The sequence below is a fragment of the Chanodichthys erythropterus genome, chromosome 5 (assembly GCF_024489055.1).
Source record: "Chanodichthys erythropterus isolate Z2021 chromosome 5, ASM2448905v1, whole genome shotgun sequence".
In the NCBI taxonomy this organism is placed as follows: domain Eukaryota; kingdom Metazoa; phylum Chordata; class Actinopteri; order Cypriniformes; family Xenocyprididae; genus Chanodichthys; species Chanodichthys erythropterus.
In genome coordinates, this window is record NC_090225.1 from 38,156,898 (window position 1) to 38,179,834 (window position 22,937).

Sequence of the window (22,937 nt, forward strand, 5' to 3'; positions counted from 1 at the left end):
CTCATGAATGAAGTTTGGTCATCTCATCTATGCAATGCAAAAGTAAATAAAGATCTGGGGCCCTATTTTAACTATCTAAACGCAAAGTGTAAAGTGCACGGCGCAGGTGCACTCAGGGCGTGTCCAAATCCACTTTTGCTATTTTAACGACGGAAAAACGGTCCGTGCACCGGGGCGCATTTTTTAAATGGGTTGTCCCTATTCTCTTAATGAGTAATGGGCGTAATGTTCAATAAACCAATCAAAGTGTCATCTCCTGTTCCCTTTAAGCCCTGGCGGACTGCTATTTACATGGCGGAATTTGTTGGCGGAAAAGCTGAACGCTTTTCAAGCAAAGAAACCGATCTGCTCGTGTGCAAAGTGAAAGCGGGCTTGCAAATGCAGGCTTTCAAATATCTCTGCGCGATGAGTCAGTTAATATATATGTGTGTGTATTGGCACGATTGTTCAATTAATTAGCCAATTTCGTTCATCATAAGTAGTAATAGGCTGAATTGAAAAATAGGTAGCCTAATTCTAATACACACAATGACTATTCATCATTACATTTTTATATTTATGTAGCCTACACAATAATATTCTTTTACACTGTAATCCTTTTGTTTTTAATATTTGGCATGTTTGTGTGATGCGCATCCCTGTGTGTAATAAGCAAAGTCAACACGCACTGTAGACGCGCCCAGAGGTGCAGTTTCTACCAACGCGCTCTAACAAAAAAATATTGCAACATTGACTTTAGACTTTAGACCAGGTTTGAGTTGGTCTATGGCGCAGTCTATTTCAGCTCCTTAAAATAGCAATGCGCCTGAACACACCTCTTTTTTAGACCAGCACGGCCATGGGTGCACTAACTGGCGCAAATGCATTTACTAAGTTAAGGACGTGGCGCTGAACGGGAAAACGCGAATGGCGCCGGACGCAAACTAGTAAACACACTTGCGCTGCGCCTTGCGTTGCATTGCATTACTCCACGCATAACCTGATATTGCTGAGTTCAGCATGTTCCTGGGTCAACATTTTTGTTGATCCTGGAACAACATTCAAATCAACCAATCAGATTTGAGGGACAAGTTTACAGATTATGTCAAGTTTAGGCTTAAAATCATGAATTGGTGCTTCTACATCAGTGTTATTCATCTATAATTTCCCTCTGATTTTTGGATAACTTATGGGTAGGGTTAGGTTTAGGGGTAGGAATAGGGTTAAGACAAAATTTTCAGACTAGAATGTTGTTCCAGGATCAACAAAATGTGTTGACCCAGGAACACGTCTAACTCAGCAATATCAGGACGTGTGTACTCCACCCTTGCGCTACTTGTTATATTTCATTAAACCCTAATTTTCAGTGAAGATTCTAAATGGACTTTTCTGTAAAAACCAGATCATAAAATATATCTTTAAACTGGATTGATTGATTGCTTGACGCTATATTTTATCTTGTCTTGTTTATTTATATAGCACTATTTAAATGTAATTATGCTTTACTTAAATTCTAGAATAATGACAGACATCGGCAACATATAAAACATCACATCTAACCATTATACACTACCAATATTAGATGCGCTTTCAAAAAGTTCTTAACTCTGGAGTCGGGAAACGCGCCGGCGCGTTTTGCAGGATTTTTTTCACTTTGCAGCAAAACAGACTTAAAATATTCCGTCATTTTTTGTCATAGAGACATAAGTAATATATCAATTGAAACTATAGAATATCTTCTTTTATTTGTGTATACTCAGAGTAAAAACTAAATCTCTCATCTCCCTCTGAACAAAGTCCAATCTGATCTCAGAAAATGAAATGTAACTTGGTGAATACTAATGACACAAAAATGAGACTTATGTCTAAAGAAACGTTTAAATGTCAGGTTTTAAATCATGTAAGTCAAATCTCTGGCTCATTATTATGCAGGTCATTACAGGTTATTGTGCAGATCTTTTGTCTTCTCAGGTGTGAATCACAGCATTATTCATGAAGATTCATGCCTCCACGCGTGTTTCTTGACAAAAAGTGTCTTACAAAATTAAAATTAATATATTGTATATAAACGAGTAGGCAGGATAATTTTTACATCATTTTGAAGCAAAAACTCGTCTACAATCTCCAATACCCAAAAGTCTTGTGAACACACATATAATATTATTTTTTGGCCTTATTTCAGTGACTGAAGTCTCAAGTTTCAAGTTTTTTCATTAACCACGCATAAACGTTATTCCTTCAAAAAAAAAATATGGTAGCCAAGTTCGTGCTGAATACAGTGTAATGACACTTTTTCCATTAATATGTTTATGAACAACTGAAAAAAGCACAAATGTCAGGGCATGTCAAATTTCTCTAATTAGAGAAGCTAATACAAAGGTAATTGATTAATGTTTCTTTACCTTCCTTAAAAGCCTTGCCGCAGCATTTTGTACTGATTGTAATTGAGAAAAAGATGTGGCGGTAATGCCAGAATACAGAGAGTTACAGAAATCCAGCCATGATACAATAAAGTTATGGATTACTCTTTCAAAATCTGCATTAGATGAAAATGGTTTGGTTTTTGACTAAAAATTTTTAGGTTATCGATTAAAAAGCCTAAATCTCTTACTGTTGTTTTCGAACAAGGGGATGCCAGGGGACTCGAATCTAATAAAATTTTTGTGGAGTTTTTTGGTGGCTAAAAACAATAACCTATTTTTTTCCTCATTCAACATTAAAAAGTTTTTTGCCAACCAATTTTTGATGTCCACAGACAGTGCTGTTTCTAGGCATAGGCAAAGTAGGTGGTCGCCTAGGGCACAAAAAGCTGGGGGGGTGCCAGTGAGACCCCGCCCCACCAAGAGTTTTTTTTTTTTATTTTTTTTTTTATTATTATTATTATTACTACTACTACTACTACTACTACTACTACTACTATTCATCTGTGGTCTATAACTCCTCCCCGAACTCCCCGCTGCTCTGTATCTTGCTCTCTCATTGGCTGTCAGTCATCGCCGATGTGGTTTTCAGTCAGAACACTTTTCACACAGCAGGATTTTGAATCGCCGATTCTCTCAGATCGCATCTTTGCTCATTCACACTGAGTGATTGTCACTCGCGTGAATGAGCACCGATTTGCCTGTGATTTAAGGCATTTGTCTGTAATTTCTAAACCTGCCGGCGAGCCAAAATCGGGGCTAAAATTGTGCAGTCTGAACTTGGCTTAAACCTAAGTTTACTGCCCATGGGCGCCATCTGGCTGTGAAAAAATGAATAACACTTTATTCAACTATACTTCATTCTGTCACCACAAAATTTGAACAAGATGCATCTCACATGTAGGAGAGCATCACCAAAAAAGAATTTCTCTGATGTTATTGCCTTTCTGAGTTATTCCTTGTCAAATAAAAAAAATGAAAAATTTATTTTAAAAAATTATATATTTTGTCTCTTATCATCAGTTTCTCAGCATAAAATACATATTTACATATTCATAATTAATCATAATGAGTTATGAATAGTTATTAATACTTCCCCTTTGAGTTAATTTCGCTACAGGAGAAAGGATAGAGCCTTGCGGAAACCCCCCAAGGAAGATGTTTTTTACCCGAGATTGTATTATTATAATTGACTGAAAAATATCTATCATTCAAATAGGACTGAAACTATTTCAAAACTGTACCCTTTAACCCTACTGAATGTTCAAGACGGGAAATGAGGATGTTATGGTCGATCATGTTAAAGGCTGCAGTCAAATCAAGCGGCACCAAAACAACACCATCTTCTTTGTGTAAAGCCAGGAAGATATCACTTATAACGCATAGCGCCGACTCCGTGCTCTGGCCTATTTTGAACCCTGACTGAAACATTTCTCCTATAAAATTTTCATGTAGGAATGAAAGAAGTTATGATGATTGTTGTTGTTAATCAAGTGAATAATTAGTTTGAACCTACAATTTGTGTCTTTAGAGGGTCTGCAAGCATAAACATCCAGTTTGGTCAGTCCGTCCATTTACTTTTTTGTTATACTTTGCTGACAAACAAAACCACTGTCAATAGGTTGTTGTTCAAACAATAAATGAGAGCACATGATGATTGTACCAAATGTTTTTTGTTTGTTTGTTTGTTTGTTTTTGTTTGTTTTTTCCATTTAAATTTTTTTCATTTATTCTGACATATTTTGTCATTTATTGTGCACTAAAACAACAGCTTTCATAAACAGTTTTTAATTGTTGTCTTTTGATATTGAACTGCCTTTCATTTCTCTAATTCAACTTCTCTTTGTGATAGAGTTCCTGTGCAAGGAGTGCCCCAGGGTGCACATCCACTTCAGCCGTGTGGACATAAGGGAAATTCCTGCAGAGCCCATCTTTTTCCGCAGGTGGCTACATGAAAGATTTGAAATCAAAGACAAGTGAGTAACCGAAATAGCCCCTAGTCTATGGGGTTAGATTTCCCCCTAGTTTTGCGGTCACAGATCAAAAAATAAGCGTGAATCAAAAATTTAAAAACACATGTAAAAATATATAAAACAAACTTAAAAAAATAATGCAAAATTATCAGAATGGCAAAGAACGTGGTCACGGATCGAAATATAAGCGATAATAAGCGTGAATTGAAAAATTGGTCCCACTTTATATTAAGTGGTCTTAACTACTATGTACTTACATCAACAATTAAGTACAATGTATTTATTGGGTTCATATTGAATTGCAAAACACATTTGCAGCTATTGAGGTAGATACGGTAAGGTTAGGGACAGGTTTGGTGGTATGGGTTGGTTTAAGGGTAGGGGTAAGGTGTAAGGGATGGGTCAACAGTGTAATTATAAATGTAATTACAGAAATAATTACATGCAGGTGTTTTTAAAATATAAGTACAATGTAAAAACATGTATGTACACAATAAGTGCATTGTATCAAATGATTAATTTAAATGTAAGTACATAGTAGTTAAGGCCACTTAATATAAAGTGGGTCCGAAAAATTAAGTGCATTTAAAAAAAGCATGAATCAACACTTTAAACACATTAAAAATGATATTGCACATATCTCAAACTTGTGTTTGTGTTCTTAAAAGTTGTTTTCCTTGTTTCCTTGTTTCCTTGCTGCTTTTGTGTTGTTTTCACCCTCTAAGTCTGAGTAATATGCGTTTACAACAAAAACAGCACAACCGCTAACTGATATGTACAAACATGTAGATTTCATGTGCTCATAACTTCATGAAAAATGCACAGATCATAGAAAATGGCACATCATTATTTAAAGCAGATTCTCACGATTAAAATGAACCAAAATCAACATAATATATTGTGTTGATCACAAGATATTACTCACGGAATGATTAAACATACTTGGCTAAACATGTCTCTCATCTCTCCGGAATGCAGTGTGTATCCAATGTTCCCGGAACCATCCATGATCGTTTTCCAACGTGGAATAACACAAAATAGGTATCATCTCAAAGCTTAGAAACTCAGCTTTTTAATGCATCTAACTATTTTGAAAAACTCCTCAAGAGTGCTGAGAAGTGCCTCTAAAGCCGAGTTCAGACTGCACGATTTTCAAAGTAGTCGGGTCACTGTTCTTTTCACACTTTATGACTATCTTGGCCAGCATTCAGTCGCTGCTGTGTTCAAACTGCACGATGGATTGGCGACAGAAGGTTTCACACTGCATGACTTTACAATAGGAAAAATTGCCGACAACTCTGTCTGGCATGCAAACTACGTTTCACAACCAAACACAAGCGAGATGTGACAAGGAAACAATGCGATATCACGCATGCAAGACCGGAGTTGTTGTTAGGGGCCAAGTACCGAAGGTGCGGAGGCACCTATTGTTATTGTTGGCGTTCTTTTTTTTTTATTTTTTTTTTTATTAGGGGCCAAGCACCGAAGGTGCGGAGGCACCTATTGTTATTGTTGGCTTTTTTTTTTTTTTTTTTTTTTTTTTTTTAGGGAGCAAGCACCGAAGGTGCGGAGGCACCTATTGTTATTGTTGGCGTTCTTTTTTTTTTTTTTTTTTTTTTTTATTCTTCTTCTTCTTCTTCTTCTTCTTCCGCTCTTGAAGTCTATGTGAGCCCATAGAACCGCTTGCGGGAAAGTTGTGAAATTTGGCACACAGTCAGAGGACAGTCTGACCTTTGTCCATAGCAAATTTGGAGTCTCTAACTCAATCCCTCTAGCGCCACCAGCTGTCCAAAGTTGCACTTATGTTTATGTTAATAACTTTTGAACCATAAGGGCTAGAAACACAATTTTTCCTCTTATTCCTTGGCTCAAGACGAATCGAACGCACCATATGACGTCATTTTCCGTCATGAAAATTTTTCCGCCATTTTGAATTTTCTGAAAAACTTACTTTTTCGAACTCCTCCTAGGCCGTTACTCCGATTTTCATGAAAATTGAATCAGATCATCTTCAGACCATGCTGACAAAAAGTTATGGAATTCAAGTTGATTCCTCAAACCATTTTCGAAAAACTAACGAACGAATTGTACGTAGTGCTTGCGAAAACAGAAGTAAGGCTGTATCTCCGCAACGCTTTATCGTATTCAGACCAAACTTGGTACATGTCATCACAAGCATGACCTGAGGTACCATGCAGTGTTTCGGCGCAACGCCACCTACTGGTGCGGAGATATGAAAAATGGGTATTTTTGCTTATAACTTCTGATGGGTTGGTCCAAAAATCATAAATGTCTCGTTGGATTCGGGGAATCATGCCGAGTCGAATGATATCCAATTTTCCCAATTCGGCCATTTTGGCCGTCGGCCATTTTGAATTTTGTGCTAAAATGCTGTATTTTACGAACGCATTAACGTATCTTTACAAAACTTGGTATGGGTCATCAGCACAATGCCCTGAAGGAGCCTGAGAAGTTTCGGCACAGCGCCTCCTTGTGGTCAAAAGTTATAAAAAAATTTACAAAAATGCTTTTACTGTATTCACCAATTGTAATGAAACTGGTCTCAGTAGATTCCTTGGGTCATGCTGAGAACATAGATATCACATTTGCTATAGTCAGCTAAACTTCCTGTCCGCCATATTGTTTTTCTTCAAAAACCTACTTTTTCGAACTCCTCCTAGACCGTTGCTCCAATTTTCACCAAAATTGAACCGTGTCATCTTCAGACCATGCCGACAAAAAGTTATGGATTTCAAGTCGATAAGTCAAACCGTTTTCGTATACCGGAGCAAAGAATTTGAGAGATGATGCAAAAATTACTCTTGAAGCTGTATCTCTACAATGCTTCGACATATTCAGACCAAACTTGGTACGTATCACAAGCATGACCTGAGGCATCATACAGTGTTTCGGCGCAGCGCCACCTACTGGAGTGGAGATATGAAAAATGGCTATTTTTGCTTATAACTTCTGATGGGTTTGACCAAAATTCATTAATTTGGTATGGGTCATCAGGACAATGCCCTGAAGCAGCCTGAGAAGTTTCGGACCAGCGCCACCTCGTGCTCAAAAGTTATAACAAACTTGACAAAAATGCTAATAACTTTTTTTTCTAATTGCTCACTGCTGCTGTTGGTCTGATGCTCACGGCCATGTTGGCTGGCTTCTTGTGCCGTTTTTGTGCTTGGCCCCGTAATTGCTGCTTGCAGCTATATTTATTATTATTATTATTATTATTATTATTATTATTAAAAACGGTAGCCCGCAAGAAGCTTGAAATACGAGTTGCCTGTGCGCTGATTTGCAGCGAAAACAAGAAAAAGAAAAGAAGAATATGGAGGAGGAAATGTTTGGGGAGACTGTGGATTGTGTGTTCTGCAACGAGAGTTGGTGGTAAATAAATAACTTTTCAATGTGCTGCTGTTGCGGATGGTCAAGCAAATGTTTGTGCTTTGTTTCTGTTTGATATAATTGTAATGTTTATCTGAAAGAAGCCATGCTTGCTGATGTTGTCTATAACTCCTTCCTGAACTCCCCGCTGCTCTGTATCTTGCTCTCTCATTGTCTGTCAGTCATCGCCGATGTAGTTTTCAGTCAGAACACTTTTCACACAGCAGGATTTTGAATCGCCGACAGGTCCAGATATTTAGCATGCCAAATATCTCACGGGTGTCGGCGACTCGTCTGCGATTCTCTTAGATCGCATCTTTGCTCATTCACACTGCGTGATTGTCACTCGCGTGAATGAGCACCGATTTGCCTGTGATTTCGGGCATTTGTCTGCGATTTCTCAACCTGTCGGCGAGCCAAAATCGGGGCTAAAATCGTGCAGTCTGAACTTGGCTTAAACCGGAGTTTACTGCCCGTGGGCGCCATCTGGCTGCAAAAAAATGAATAACACTTTATTCAACTATACTTCATTCTGTCACCACAAAATTTGAACAAGATGCATCTCACATGTAGGAGAGTATCACCAAAAAAGAATTTCTCTGATGTTATTGCCTTCCTGAGTTATTCCGTCAAATAAAAAAATTCAGAAAAAAAAAAATTATTTTAAAAAATTATATATTTTTTGTCTTTTATCAGCAGTTTCTCAGCATAAAATAATGTAATTTATATATATATTTTTTTTATTTAAAAGTTGTTCTATCAAATGATACCTACCTTTAGTCTCTCCTTGCTACAGTTTTGGAGTTATGAGTCTTTATTTTGTGTATGTCGCTCAGAAAAAAAAAAAATCTAAAAAAGCCTTCAGGTCAAAAAGGGTTAAGCCTCACCATTGGTCCACAAGTTCTAGATTGACAGTTCCTCCTTTAGCCAATCAACCGAAGAGAGGGAGATGACATCACTTAAATGCAACTCATGGCTACTGATGCTCACACTTATACAGGGGAAGATAAGTTTAATTTGAAACTTTAGAAGGACTTTGAAGCTGTAAAGTTATCTGAAGTATGGACAAATAATTCCTCTTTTTGAGATACTCTTTTTGATGTGCAGTCTTGATATGGATGTTAATCTTTGTTCATAATATATGGTATTTGGTGTTAAATTATTACTCATGATGTTAGTATGCTAATGCTACTGTAGCTAATATACTTCTTAACTGTTGTTGTTAAATGATCATAGGTAACCTGGTAAATTAATTCTAAGACTGAATGTATCATTTCTGCACTAACTATGATAATGTTACAGAGGAGATAGTTACAGAAACCAGGTGGATTTGATATGCAGTGATTTATTCACTCACTTGTTGTTTATTTACTTGACTACATAATTGCACAATACTATAAGAATAATGTTTTAAATATAGCTTTAAAAACAATATTGTAGATCCAGGGGTAGGCAACTTCAGTTCTGGAGTGCCACTGTCCTGCAGAGTTTAACTCCAACCCCATTAAAAAATATAAAAATAAAATCTCACCCGTCTATAGTATTAATAATCCTGAAGACACTGATTAGCTAGTTAAGGTGTGTTTGATTAGGGTTGGAGCTAAATTGCACACCCATCCATGTTATAGAAATATGAATTTAAATGGCCAGAAGGTGGCGGCAAGTTACTGTCTTTATGAGTGAGTCTTTCATGAAACGTCTCGTTCAAATCGGGAATTCATTAACGAAACACTGCTGTGTTGCTCAGAGATGAGCAACGCTGTTCTGCTGTGTGGCTCAAAATTAACTTATTGCTATATTGGTTTATGCAACAGCTCAATAAACATTTGCAATCTCTCTAATATTGGGGAAAACACTCTTGCTGGTGTGATAGGCTATTGCTTAACTTTATAATTTTATAATCTAGGTGTTAATGTGATAAAATTCATAAACTAACACCCTTGTCAATAACATACTGTACGTGGAAGACAATCTATAAATCTGTACAGGAAATCAATACATGTCAAAATATGCAGGCAGTTTACAATTACAAGCAATATACAATGATCGAGACAATTGCAATGGCATATCTTACTTTAACTTTAATTCACAAGCAAATATATTAGTAAGGTAGGTTTCATATATTATATTCTCCAGTGCAAAAGACAGGAACTGAAGAGACAACAAGCAAGCATATATTGTATGAATACTAAAAAATATCTAACAGTAATATAACGGGTATAGACGAGGCGGGCACACATAAGCGTGACGACATGAGGTCGCTGCATAGTGGTAATTGTTTTTGCAGTGCATTAAAGGTTAATATAACAGTGATGGATCATCAGACAGGCACAACTGTGACAGATTGTCGTTAGGATGGTGAATATAACAATAAAAGATTGTCCAGGTACACGTATATACCGGTGACAGGTCGAGTTGCAGGCAAATATACAGTATAACAGTGTCTTGCCACATAATCATTTTTTGTATTTTGAGTTTGCAAGCTACACCTGTGGTGGGAGTGTAATTGTAAATGTCTCAGAGTTTTGTTAGCATTCTGTGCCCATCATCCGTTATTTCCACCACTTTTCATTAAAACATGACGTTTAATTTCACATTTCTTTTTGTTTCGCATTGCCTCTCGTAATGATGTTTTTAGTCTGCAAACATTACAGTATTCTTACTGCGACTGATTTGGCTCAGGGCCAGCCAGCTCACACGTGCTCAATCGTTCTTTTTCTATTATGTCATCTCCCTCTCTTCAGTTGATTGGCTAGAGGTGGAGCTGTCAATCTAGAACTAGTAGACCAATGGTTAAGCACTTAAGCGTTTAAGCCTGGCCTAATTTACATGAAACTCGAACTGCAACATTTGGAAGCACGAACAGAACATGGAAAGAAGAGCAAAGAGGAAAAACAAGCGTACAAAAGAGTAAAATATGAGCAGAAAATGTGATCACAAAGTACAGAGTAATAAAAACAAGGAAAACACAGACACAAGTTTAAGATTTGTGCAATATAATTTTTAATGTTTAGTTTGATTCATGCTTATATTTTAATATGCGCTTTTTAATTTTATTTATATATATATATTTCGATCTGTGACCACGTTCTTTGCCATTCTGATAATTTTGCATAATTTTTTTAAGTTTGTTATATATTTTTGTGTTTTTCAATTTTTGATTCACGCCTATTATTTTTTTTTATCCGTGACCGCATACTATTGGTGGGAATCTAATCCCATACTAGTCCATCACAGACACCAGCTACATAACTGAACACTTATTTATTTTATGTGCTGTTGGTAATCACTAATCACAGCAGGGTTCCCACCATCATGGAAAACTTGGAAAGGTCCTGAAAATTCTTCAGCCAAAAAGTGTTTGGGGGGTTATTTTGAAACTAGCTTGCAATAGTTACAGCTAAGAGCTACATATACAGATTGCACCATTGAAATGCCCATTGCTTCTAATTAGTCAACCTTCTGTACTGTCTGAATCCCATCCATCGAAGTAATTAACATTTCTGTTGCATGTTTCTTTTTCATATATATGTCTTAAAGGTCCCATGGCATGAAAATTTCACTTTGAGTTTTTTTTTTAAATTAATATGACTTCCCCTCACCTGCATATGGTCCCCCAGTGGCTAGAAAAGGCGATGGGTGTAAACCAAGCCCTGGGTAAATTGAGAAAATGAAAGCCCAGATGGCCCAATCTGGAATCTTCCCTATATGTCGTCATACGGGGAAAGGTTACCTCCCCTTTCTCTGCTTTGCCCGCCCATGAGAAAATGAGCTACTACAGAAAGATTCGAGCACTCTATATATATATATATATATATATATATATATATATATATATATATATATATATATATATATATATATATATATATATATATATATATATATATACGAGCGAAGCATGGCAATTGCTCAGTGTTTGGATGTACAAATGAACACCAAAGTATTTTTTTTTAGTTCCTTCATCCGAGCCTATGAATAAACAGTGGGTTAATTGTACTTTCTCTGGTAATGCGCCGATACAACTTCCCATAGTTTTGTATGTCTGCGCCACACATTTCACAGACGACCGTTTCCTCAGTGTGGGCCAATACAGTCCAGTTACTGTCGCTAATGTAAAGGTAGACAGCATCAAGTATGTGTGTGAATACACACACTGTAATGCGAGTGTTGTACATTTCTGTGTTGTTTGGATAACCATTCTGCTGTTGGTGTTATGGCACACGCGATTTCCACATTTCCAGATTGAAGAGCTTGATGTAATTGTAATAAGAAAGATTGTAAACTTTTAAGATTTATGAAATATAAAAAATTTAAACAAATAAATGATGTTGGCATGGTAACACATTTTCCACAACAGCACCTATCCAAAAATTTGTGACCCGTCACGGAAACCAGGGACACAAGTCGGCAGCACAACATTCACGCAAAATGAGAAAGCGTTTTTTTTTTTTTTTTTTTTTTTTTGATTTTCGTTTTTTTGCAGAATCTGTTAGTTGAGATCACGAAGAAGCCTCTCCGTGCTTGAGATAGCAGTATTGGTATATTTAAAAGCATACATTTTAAGTTTGAAATCGGCTTGTTTTTCTGAGATTCTATCTCGTCATTGTCTGTTTGTATTTCCTTACTGGAATTGGATACGCTGGCTTTTGTTTCTTTTGTTATTGTCCCCGCCCTCCAAGGGAAGCGTGACTACTTAGTATGCAGCGCCAGCTCTGGCTGGATTCTTTAGCTGCGGAAAAAAAGTGGTGAATTATTGGACATTTAGAGGCAAACAGATGGTTACATCCACGAAGAAGACCCCGACAAAGAGAAAGTGTGCCCGAACGACTTATTGTCTATGAGCCATTGCGATACATCCACTGTCAACATTAGCGCATGGTTCCGTGGCCACAAGCTGGTTAAGGCCACACCCACCCTCCACCTTGCCCCTCTTCTCTCCTCCTTATTAGCATTTAAAGCTACAGACCCAGAAACGGCACGTCCTGAGGAAAGCTCATTGTTGGACTGGCTCATAGTGGCTGAAATTCTGCACCAAGGCTGAATTTCAGGAAAGAGACTTCATATATAGTACTAGGGACCACTTTGGCCTATATAAAAGCATCCAAAAAGTAGCATGTCATGGGACCTTTTAAGAAACTGGGACTATCAATCCATGATGGTCCAAAAAAACAATGGGCCTCATTTATCAATCTAACGTAGAAATGAGCACAGATCTGAGTGCAGAAATCATTTTACACCAAAAACACCTGTTAACCTTGTAATTGCAAATAATTACATTAATTTATATGTATTTAATACTGGTGAATAAAAGTAAACTTGTATACAGAACAAGAATGAAAAAGAAGCTATAACATTAATATTAAACACTGAAACGAAACATAAATTAGTGGCATTCATTATAAACAACATAAGTCGAGTCGAGTTTTTCTTCTTTTTTTCTTTTTTTTTAAGGCTAAAGCGAAACTGATGGGCTCACCTCTCTCAATCCAAATATGTTTCTATATTTGCATGTAACATAAAACAATTTTAAAATATATTCTGAGTTTGTCACACCACAGAAAAATGTTAACCACCCAGCCAAATTTGAATGATTATAAAAAAATAAAAAATAGCAAGTAAATGCTTGTGGCGTGTCCGCTATCGGCACTAAAACAGTCTCTCAACTTGCTTGTCTAATGAGTCAAATATACTGCTGCATATAAACAAAAGAATCACCTTAGAGGGTTGCAAAATTTAGTACAGTTACTGTGGACTACCTAGTAATTATAATATAAGCACACAAGGCAACTTGCACTCATTGGTGGGCACGTACTGCCGACTGTGGCACCAGATACAGGAGGATGAAGGCCGATGCAGGAGTCTGTTCAGCCCCATTCACCAATAACAGGGGATTATCAGTGAATCCCAGTTGTCTCTGATGAAAGCTTTGTTTTGTTTTGTTTTTTCTTTTATTAATCTGTTAATTTTTTTAATAAAATATGACTACACAACACATATTTAATTCCTTTTATATAGCCTATACTTAATTGGTAACACTTTACAATAAGGTTCATTAGTTAAACATTAGTTAATGTCTTAACTAACATGAACTAACCATGAGCAATACATTTGCTACTGTATTTACTAACCTTCAAATAACGTTAATGAAAATACAGTTCATTGTTTCTTCATGCTAGTTCACATGCATTAGCTAATGTTAAAAAGATTTTGATAATGTATTAGTAAATGTTGAAATTAACATTAACAAAGATTAATAAATGCTATATAAGTGCAGTTCATTCTTTCATGTTAACTAATGTAAACTGTTAACTAATGAACCTTATTGTAATGAGTTACCACTTAATTGTATTGCTTTTCTCCGTTCACAGAAGCACTACAGGTGCATGATGACAATGATGTGAATCCTGATGTTCTTTTGTTTATGCTGCTATTTGCGCATATAAAGCTTAACCCCTGAAAAAAACATTGTATGGTATTTTAATGGGTCACAAACATCCATCTATTCTCATATAATTTAATTTTAACTTGATACATTTTAATGGTTTATGATCAACTAATGAGCTTTGGTTGTTTATCAGGAAAATAATCTAAATGATCAAAATGCTCTTATTAAAAAATTGCTGCACGCAAGTAAAAAGGCTGACTTTTGTGAGTTAATAGCACATTATACTGTGTATCATATCAGTCTAACAAAGAAATGCAGACACAAATTTGGGCATGCAATAAGAAGGCTCATTCTGCATTATTCCATAGACAATGTAAATGTCTTGGAAACAGAAAAATTGTCCAATAAAAATGTTTATTATTATCATGTTAATGATTAATGTATGTTAGTGCATTACACTGTATTATCTCCTGTCATTTTCTACATCCTTGAAAATGGTAGACCTACTTGAAGCAGGTGGTTCAGTTGGACTTGGCTGATGGCTCATTCATCTTTAGTGTTCCATATCAATTCCAAGGGCCAATAGAAAAATATTGGCAAAAACATTTTCATTTTTTTTTTTTTTTTTTTGTTAGACAGTAAGACTGTATGAATCTACAGTGTTATATTTAACACTTCCTTGTTTATGGCAGAAAATGTCTGATCCAAAATGGAAAAAGGCACATTAAGACTGCTTATTCTGATTTGTCAAGTTCAGGGGTCCATGAAAGTTTGCATTCTGTTAGAATCTTAATCCTCCATTGAATTTGTTTTCCTTTATACCATTTTAACAAATCAATATGTGGATCAAAATGCTAAAATATGTTCCCTATACTAAAACACTTTAGTATAGGGAACATATATTCACTATTAACTACACTGCATTCCAAATTATTATGCAATTGACATCAGTAAGATTTCAGTACAATAAACATTCAGATTTTAGTTTTTCTAAGAAAATGTTTGTTTGTTTGTTTATCCATGTCTTTTTAGACAACAGGTATCAATCTCAGACAAAATAATTTGCCAGATCTATGGAAACCCTACTTAGAGGTTGTTCCACATTATTAAGCAAGTTATGGTTCTCATGCAATATGGGGAGGAAGAAAGATCTTTCTGAAGATGAAAAGCATGAAATGGTGCAATGTTGTGCAAAAGGCATGAAAACAACTAATGTGTGAAACTGAATGGCGATTATCGAATTATCATAAGATTTGTGAGTGATTTAGAGCACAGCAGAACTCGGTCAGATAAAGGCTTATTAATGAAAGTTCCTATCAAAAAAATGTATTGTATTAAAAGGGCAGCTATAAAAAAAAAGCCGGTATTTGAAGCTGCTGGTGTCTCTGGAGTCTTGAGAACCTCACCATGCAGGCTGGCAGTTGTGCGTAAAAATGCATTTTAGACCCCACAAACCAAACCTAACAAAGAGAAACATTTACAGTGGGTGTAGAAATACAAACGGTTTTATTGCTGTGGTGTTTTTTGCAGCATGGGATAGTGCATAGTGCATTGTACAATAGTGCATTGTACTATGCACTATCCTCCTTTTTATACCATAGCTGAAAATGGACAGTTATGAACTCCACATATCTTGCAAAAGTCAGGAATCCATCCATTTAGACCATCCAGGAATCCATCCATTTAGACCACCCATTGTAGTACTGCATTATTCAGTGAATAAAACTATTTAAAAATGAGTCTTCATGTATTTCTAAACCCACTGTAAATGTTTCTCTTTGTGAGGTTTGGTTTGGAGTGGCTGAAATGCATCTTTACGCACAACTGCCAGCCTGCATGGAGAGCTTCTTGAGACTCCAGAGACACCAGAAGCTTCAAATACCTGTTTGCTGCTCAACACTGGCTTTTCTTATAGCTGCCCTTTTAATACAATACATTTTTTTGACAGGAACTTTCCTCAATAAGCCTTTATTTGACTGAGTTCTGCTGTGCTCTAAATCACTCACGATTATGATAATTCGATAATCTCCATTCAGTTTCACACAATATTAGTTGTTTTCATGCCTTTTGCACAACATTGCACCATTTCATGCTTTTCATCTTCAGAAAGATCTTTCTTCCTCTTCATATTGCATGAGAACTGTGAGTTGCTTAATAATGTGGAACAACCTCTAAGTAGGGTTTCCATAGATCTGGCAAATTATTTTGTCTGAGGTTGATACCAGTTATCTAAAAAGACATGGATAAATAAACGAACAAACATTTTCTTAGAAAAACTAAAATCTGAATGATTATTGTATAGAAATCTTACTGATTTGTCTCTTGCATAATAATTTGGAATGCAGTGTATGACTTTTCTTTAAATAAACTAATTTACTACTTATTAATAGTTGGTAAGAAAGTTAAATTTAGGTATTGGGTAGGATTAAGCATGTAGAATAAGATCATGCAGAATAATGCATTAATATGTGCTCAATATGTACTAATAAACAGCCAATATTCTTGTAATATGCATGCTAATAAGCAACTAGTTAAAAGACCCAAAATAAAGTGTTACTGAAAATGTTCACGAGAAGGGTTGAATATTTAATAACTAAAAAAAAAGAAAATGTCTCCGGTTACGACTGTAACCCTGGTTCCCTGAGAACAGGGAACAAGACTCTGCCTCCACGTGACTGTTATCTAAAGCAACTGTAAAACCACGGTAATCCTATTGGCTGGCAACGGCCTATGACATCATGCTAGTACAACCAGAAAGTATATAAGGGGCGCTTAGAGAACATGTCATCCACTTCTTTGTCTGAAGGGACTGAACTGGCAGCCTGGAGGCATGGCTACGAGAAGCAGTGTCTCGTTCCCTGTTCTCAGGGAGCAGTCATAACCAGAGACGTTCCCTTTCAAAAGGGAAATTGCACTGCATCCTGAGACACTTTGGGGAATGAAATACCCACACTGCCATGCTAAGCAGAGTGCATGCTAAAAAAATAGCTGTGATTAAGCACAATAATGGTAGTTCCAACTGAAACGCCAGATCCACTCCCCCTTTTTCTTGTCACACACTAGGCTGTTAGTGACCGTATATCCAACAGCCACTGCCTGAGTTACACACCTCAATGAAAAACTGCCCTCATAAAGTAACGGAAGGACTTGTCAAAGGCCACTCAAGGGCTTGATACCAGCATTTTCACTGGGAAGGGGTTCCTTTAAGGGCATATGTCCAGGGACCAAAAGGAGCCCTGGCCAGTCACTTTTAGGGGGACATGGTAGGTATTCCCTTGTTTGAGAGGATCATCCTATAGAGAGCCTTGCTCCCTGAGTTTGGTCTGAAAGGTCGAGAGATTCTTGTGAACCCCCTTGGTAGATCAGCTCTTGATCGAGCTGGGAGTACTCATCTCAGGGAGGTCTCACGTGAGTCCTTCGACCTTCTGACCACTCCACTCAGCCAAGGGCACTTTATCGAAGAGGGCCATACACTTGAAATCAATATCTTATCTGGAGCTCAGTAGAGCGGTGACTTCAGCTTTTTAGATAGACCCTCTAAACGAAAGGAAGCCAACTCACTCAGCACAGAATGAATATCAAGGCGGCCCCCCAGAGAGCTGAACACTTGAAATATCAAATATGTGGAGGACAGAGGAGAGGAGGCACATAGTAAGGGTGTCACAATAATCTTCCCTAATAATGTAAGCTCCAGGGCCCTAGTTAAATTGCCCATATATAAAATATATTTTATGATATTATGAATAAATGCCCCCTTTATTCCTTTCTATAGGGAGCTGAGGTCACAAAATTTATAACAGCTCTTGCCAATGGTGAGGTGACCTACAAAGCTCAACCTGTGACTTCAGATAGCGAAGGCCTTAACCCTCTGGAGTCTGAGGCTGATTTGGGGCCTGGAGAAGTTTTGGCATGCCCTGATATTTGTGCTTTTTTCAGTTGTTCATAAACATATTAATGACACAAGTGTCATTACACTGTATTCAGCACAAACTAGGCTACCATAATATGTGAGGAACATGTATGTACATGTTTGTGTTTTTGAAGGAATAATGTGTGTGTGGTTATTGAAAAAACAAAAAACTTAAGTAACTGAAATAAAGCCAAAAAAATAATATTATATATGTGTTCACAAGACTTCTGGGTATTGGAGGTTGTAGACTAGAGTTTTTGCTTCAAAATTATCTAAAAATGATCCTCCCTTGTTCATATAAAACAATATATTGATTTAGTGACCTGACCTGTAATGACTTGCATAATAATGAGGCCTTTCCGTCAGGTAGGCTGTGAAAAAACCCTCTGTGATCATGTCTCAAGCTCATCATGGTGTATATCAAACATAAAGAAAAACAGCAATACTGTGAAATATTATTACAATTTAACATAATGGTATTCTATTATATACTTTAAAATATAATGTATTTCTGTGATGCAAAGTGTCTGAACAATTGTTACCTCTATGGCATTTCATATAGCTTTTTAGCTTAAAAGCATGCACATTTGGAGAAATATTGATGGATTCTCATATGTTTGTCATTTTTCTATACAGAGGAGTAATATTTATTCAATATTTATTGTCATCACTGTGAGTGCTGGATACTGTGTTTTCATTTCATACTTGCAGCCAGAGGGCGCTCTGTGCACCTTTAGTCCACAAATATCTCCTAAAGAAGAATTGGCCATGTGACAGTCCAGGAACTAACAGGCTTCCAGAGATTGCTAACTATGGTTATTCAAAACACTTTTGAAGACAATAAATACACGATTGAGACAATGTATGCATGTATTGCCTCTGAATTTACGTCTGAATAGCGCTGGCTCCCTGGGCGTGGCCGCATTAGCGGATAATGAGCTGAATCACGGAGGTCTGACATGTCTCTTTTCATACAGATTACATAAACAGAGAATATTTTTCGATTTGACTTACACCATTTAAAACCTGACATTTCAACGTTTTTTTTTAGACATAAGTCACAAATATCAGGGCATTTTTGTGTCATTAGTATTCACTAAGTTACAGTTCATTTTCTGAGAACTATCAGATTGGACTTCGTTCAGAGGGAGGCGACAGATCATGCATTATGTTAGTTTTCTTTATTTTGCAAAAAGCACAAACTTTTGTTTTATATATATATATATATATATATATACACACACACACAGTGGCATGAAAATGTATGTGAACCCCTTGCATAATCTGTGAAAATGAGAATTATTTTAATAAAATAAGAGGGATAATAAAAAATGCATGTTATTTTTTTAGTACTGTCCTGAGTAAGATATTTTACATAAGATGTTTGCATTTAGTTCACAAGACAAAACAATAGCTGAATTTATTAAAATAACCCCATTCATAAGTATGTGAACCATTGATTCTCAATACTGTGTGTGGTTCCCTGATGATCCACGACTTTTTTTTTTTGTTTTGTGATGGTTGTTCATGAGTCTCTTGTTTGTCCTGAGCAGTTAAACTGAGCTCTGTTCTTCAGAAAAATCCTCCAGGTCCTGCAGATTCATCAGTTTTCAAGCATTTTTGCATATTTGAACCCTTTCCAGCAGTGACTGTAGGATTTTGAGATCGGTTTTCATACTGAGGACAACTGAGGGACTCAAACACAACTTTTAAAAAAGGTTCAAACATTCACTGATGCTCCAGAAGGAAACACAATGCATTAAGAGTCGGGGTGTGAAAACTTTTGAACAGGATGAAGATGTCACAATTTTTCTTTTTAAATATCATTGTTTTTTAGTAAATTTAGTACTGCCCTTCGGAACCAACAGAAGATACTTGCATGTTTCCCGGCAGAAAAATTAAGCACAATTTACCTTGATATTTGAATTCAATAGTGTTCACCCCTCAGCTCTTAATGCATCGTGTTTCCTTCTGGAGCATCAGTGAATGTTTGAACCTTTTTTAATAGTTGAATTTGAGTCCCTCAATTGTCCTCAGTGTGAAAAGATGAATCTCAAAATCATACAGTCACTGCTGGAAAGGGTTCAAATATGCAAAAATGCTTAAAAACAGATGAATCTGCAGGACCTGGAGAAATTTTCTGAAGAACAGAGCTCAGTTTAACGGCTCAGGACAAACAAGAGACTCATGAACAACCATCACAAAACATAAAAACAATCGTAGATCATCAGGTAACCACACACAGTATTGAGAATCAATGGTTCACATAATTATGAATGGGGTTATTTCAGACATTCAGACATTGTTTTGTCTTGTGAAGTAAATGCAAACTAGCCTGGATGCCAGCCGAACTTAGCCCCGCCCACAACATTTTGAGGTCGGGGAGTTCGGTCTGGACTCGATCCGTAGAGGAGTAATTATGCCCGAACAGAAACTGTTCGGCCCAATCACATTGTCAGGGCGATGACTGACAGATTATCACAAGAAACATAATCAGTCACGTCACCAAAGAGCGCTTGGGGAGTTTGATTGACAAGCGATCTAACCAGTCAGAATGCTGTATCCGCTATTTTGTCCGACAAAGCAGTCAGGAGTTAGAAGATTAACATCAAGTCATTCTTTTAAATTATATTAAGCCTTAAAGTTCTGCATAATTAAGGGCGTGGTCACTTGAGTGACAGGTAGATGCCGCTGCTGTCTGTGAGCCGTCACTTTACCTCAGCTAATTCCAGCTGCTGAATTTGGCATCTCAGCCGTATTTGTGCTCGATTATTTTATACAATTATAAAATATGGCTTGCTTCATAATATTCGAGACTGATCGAGTCTGTGTAGATGTGCTCCCATGCAGAAGAAACAACACACGTTGTTGGATCGTGGCATTGGCTAAAAGTTTTTTTGAGATTTACTAAAATGACTATACCAGGAGGATATACAACTCTGATAGCACTGCTTTGATATTATAACTAAAACTGCTGCACTATTTTGAAAAAATATACTTTGGACACGGGCTCATTTGTTTGTTAGATATGATCGTTAGATGCATAACGTTCTACAGTTTTACAACATAAACGCTGCTCAGATTGCATCCTTTCTTGAAGAACGATGTCAGAGAGCAGATCATTCAGAAGAAATGATATGCAAACAATGGATAATATATCAATATTTCATGGACAAAAAGTACTGTTTTTTGTTTTGCAATGGACATTTATATTTTACCCAAGTGCCAAAGATTGGATTCATCTCGCAATCTCTATTATAAAGGTATGAAGTCCCATTGTGATTTTCCACGTTGTTATTTGCACACCCAACACAAATTACTGGTGTTGGAGCATCTATATCTTTAAAAAAAACACCGTAGATTGACAGTAAACCTTTAGAACTTTCTGATGATAAAACGTATCTTCATTAATAATTTAGATAGTATCTAGATAGATAGCTCCTTTGCTTGCTAACATGGTCATGTTGAGCTAGGCGGGCGTGGTTTCAGCAACCAGTCACATCAGCTCAAACCACCTCCCCACCTCTTTGCCCATTTTCAGTTATCCGGGAGTGACCTGCGGTGACGCGCAGCTAAGATGGCCGCGGCCTCATTTACGCGTCAAAACTGCTGTTCAGAAATCTATGGGTGACGTCAGGGACACTACGTCCATATTTTTTTACAGTCTATGATATATATATATAAGATTTGAATGCAGGTCCAGTCTTTTCAGCAGGTCCAGTCTTTTGCTTGGTATCCTTAAAGCACTGCCATAGTGTGCAGCGCAGCATGACCTGCTGCGGCGTATGTTCTGCCATATAAGGGCAGGGCTGGAGCTTTAAAGTTGTTTTGTTTTGTTTGTTTGTTTGTTTGTTTTTAATCCAACCGCCAGAAAGTTCGCAAACTTCTCGATCTCACGGAAGCTGGGGGGTTATGGCCGGAAAAAAAACTTGTGTTTCCAATCTTACATGAGCGGTCTCTACCTAACCACCTCTCAAGACAGCTGACGGCTGCATGACGTGTGCTCCATAACACCCAACATCTCGTCATATGAGGGGCAGAGCGTCTGCGAGGGCTCAGATGTCTTGTCTTTTTTTGCCCTCGATCCTGAGGATGCAAGAGAAAACACATCCTCACTCAGCAAAACACTCATCAGCCGCTGAGGCGTGCAAAAGATTAACGTGTCTCCCTCTGTTAGCCCTAAAATTTCAGTCTCCTCTCCGCCTCAGCGCGAGCGGGACCCAAGCCACCAGGCACAGAAGACTGTCCCTCTTCCCTCGAGAACAGTGAAAAACATGTAACAATATTTATTAGCTCAAAAGGGGAAATATTAATACTCATAAATCGTTATGATTAATTATAAATATTTGAATCAGTTAATCAAATTAACTTAATGTAGCCGAATTAACATTACAATAAATTAATCTGTTGGGCCAGCGAACACTCAGTGTTGATCGTCTTTCAACTCTTATAGCAAGGATATTTTCTGTGGCCACAGAAAAACATTGCTTTCTTAGCATGTAGCTGTGATCGAATCGTTATCAGGGACATTGGTTTTATAAGCAGATCAGAATCAACTTGCAAGAGTTTGTACAAGTTTTATTTAATTAAATCAGAGACACATAACTAAACTAACAAACATACCATTCATGAAATGAGAGAGTGAAAAATGAATTTGAACCGTATCATAACAGAGGAATGAAAAATTGGAAAGAGTAAATTAACAATTGCTGGACGAACCATCAGTTTACTATAAAGTACTATAAAGCATCTTTGTTAAAAGGGGGTCACAATCATAATACTAAATTGCCATTTAGTGTTCAAACGATACTTGCAAATGCCTTAGCTGTCCGGATCTGCAGGTTCAGGAGAAATCCTTGATGGTTCGGTCCGCTGGC

General features: G+C 37.0%; 1 protein-coding gene across 5 annotated transcripts in view; it reads left to right on the top strand.

The window, feature by feature from the left end:
- The window catches only part of agpat5 (1-acylglycerol-3-phosphate O-acyltransferase 5 (lysophosphatidic acid acyltransferase, epsilon)), a 146,271-nt gene that overhangs the window by 78,905 nt on the left and 44,429 nt on the right, over positions 1-22,937 (top strand). For 4 of the 5 annotated variants that reach the window (XR_010895256.1, XR_010895257.1, XR_010895258.1 and 1 more), the window contains exon 7: positions 4,252-4,375. Coding sequence is in view for 2 of the 5 variants with exons in the window: in XM_067387015.1 (XP_067243116.1) it covers positions 4,252-4,375 (124 nt within the window). In the remaining 3 variants the exon portion in view is untranslated. Of the gene's footprint in view, positions 1-4,251; positions 4,376-17,922; positions 19,377-22,937 lie in introns of those variants that run through there. The other variant, XM_067387016.1, reaches the window with a different exon arrangement.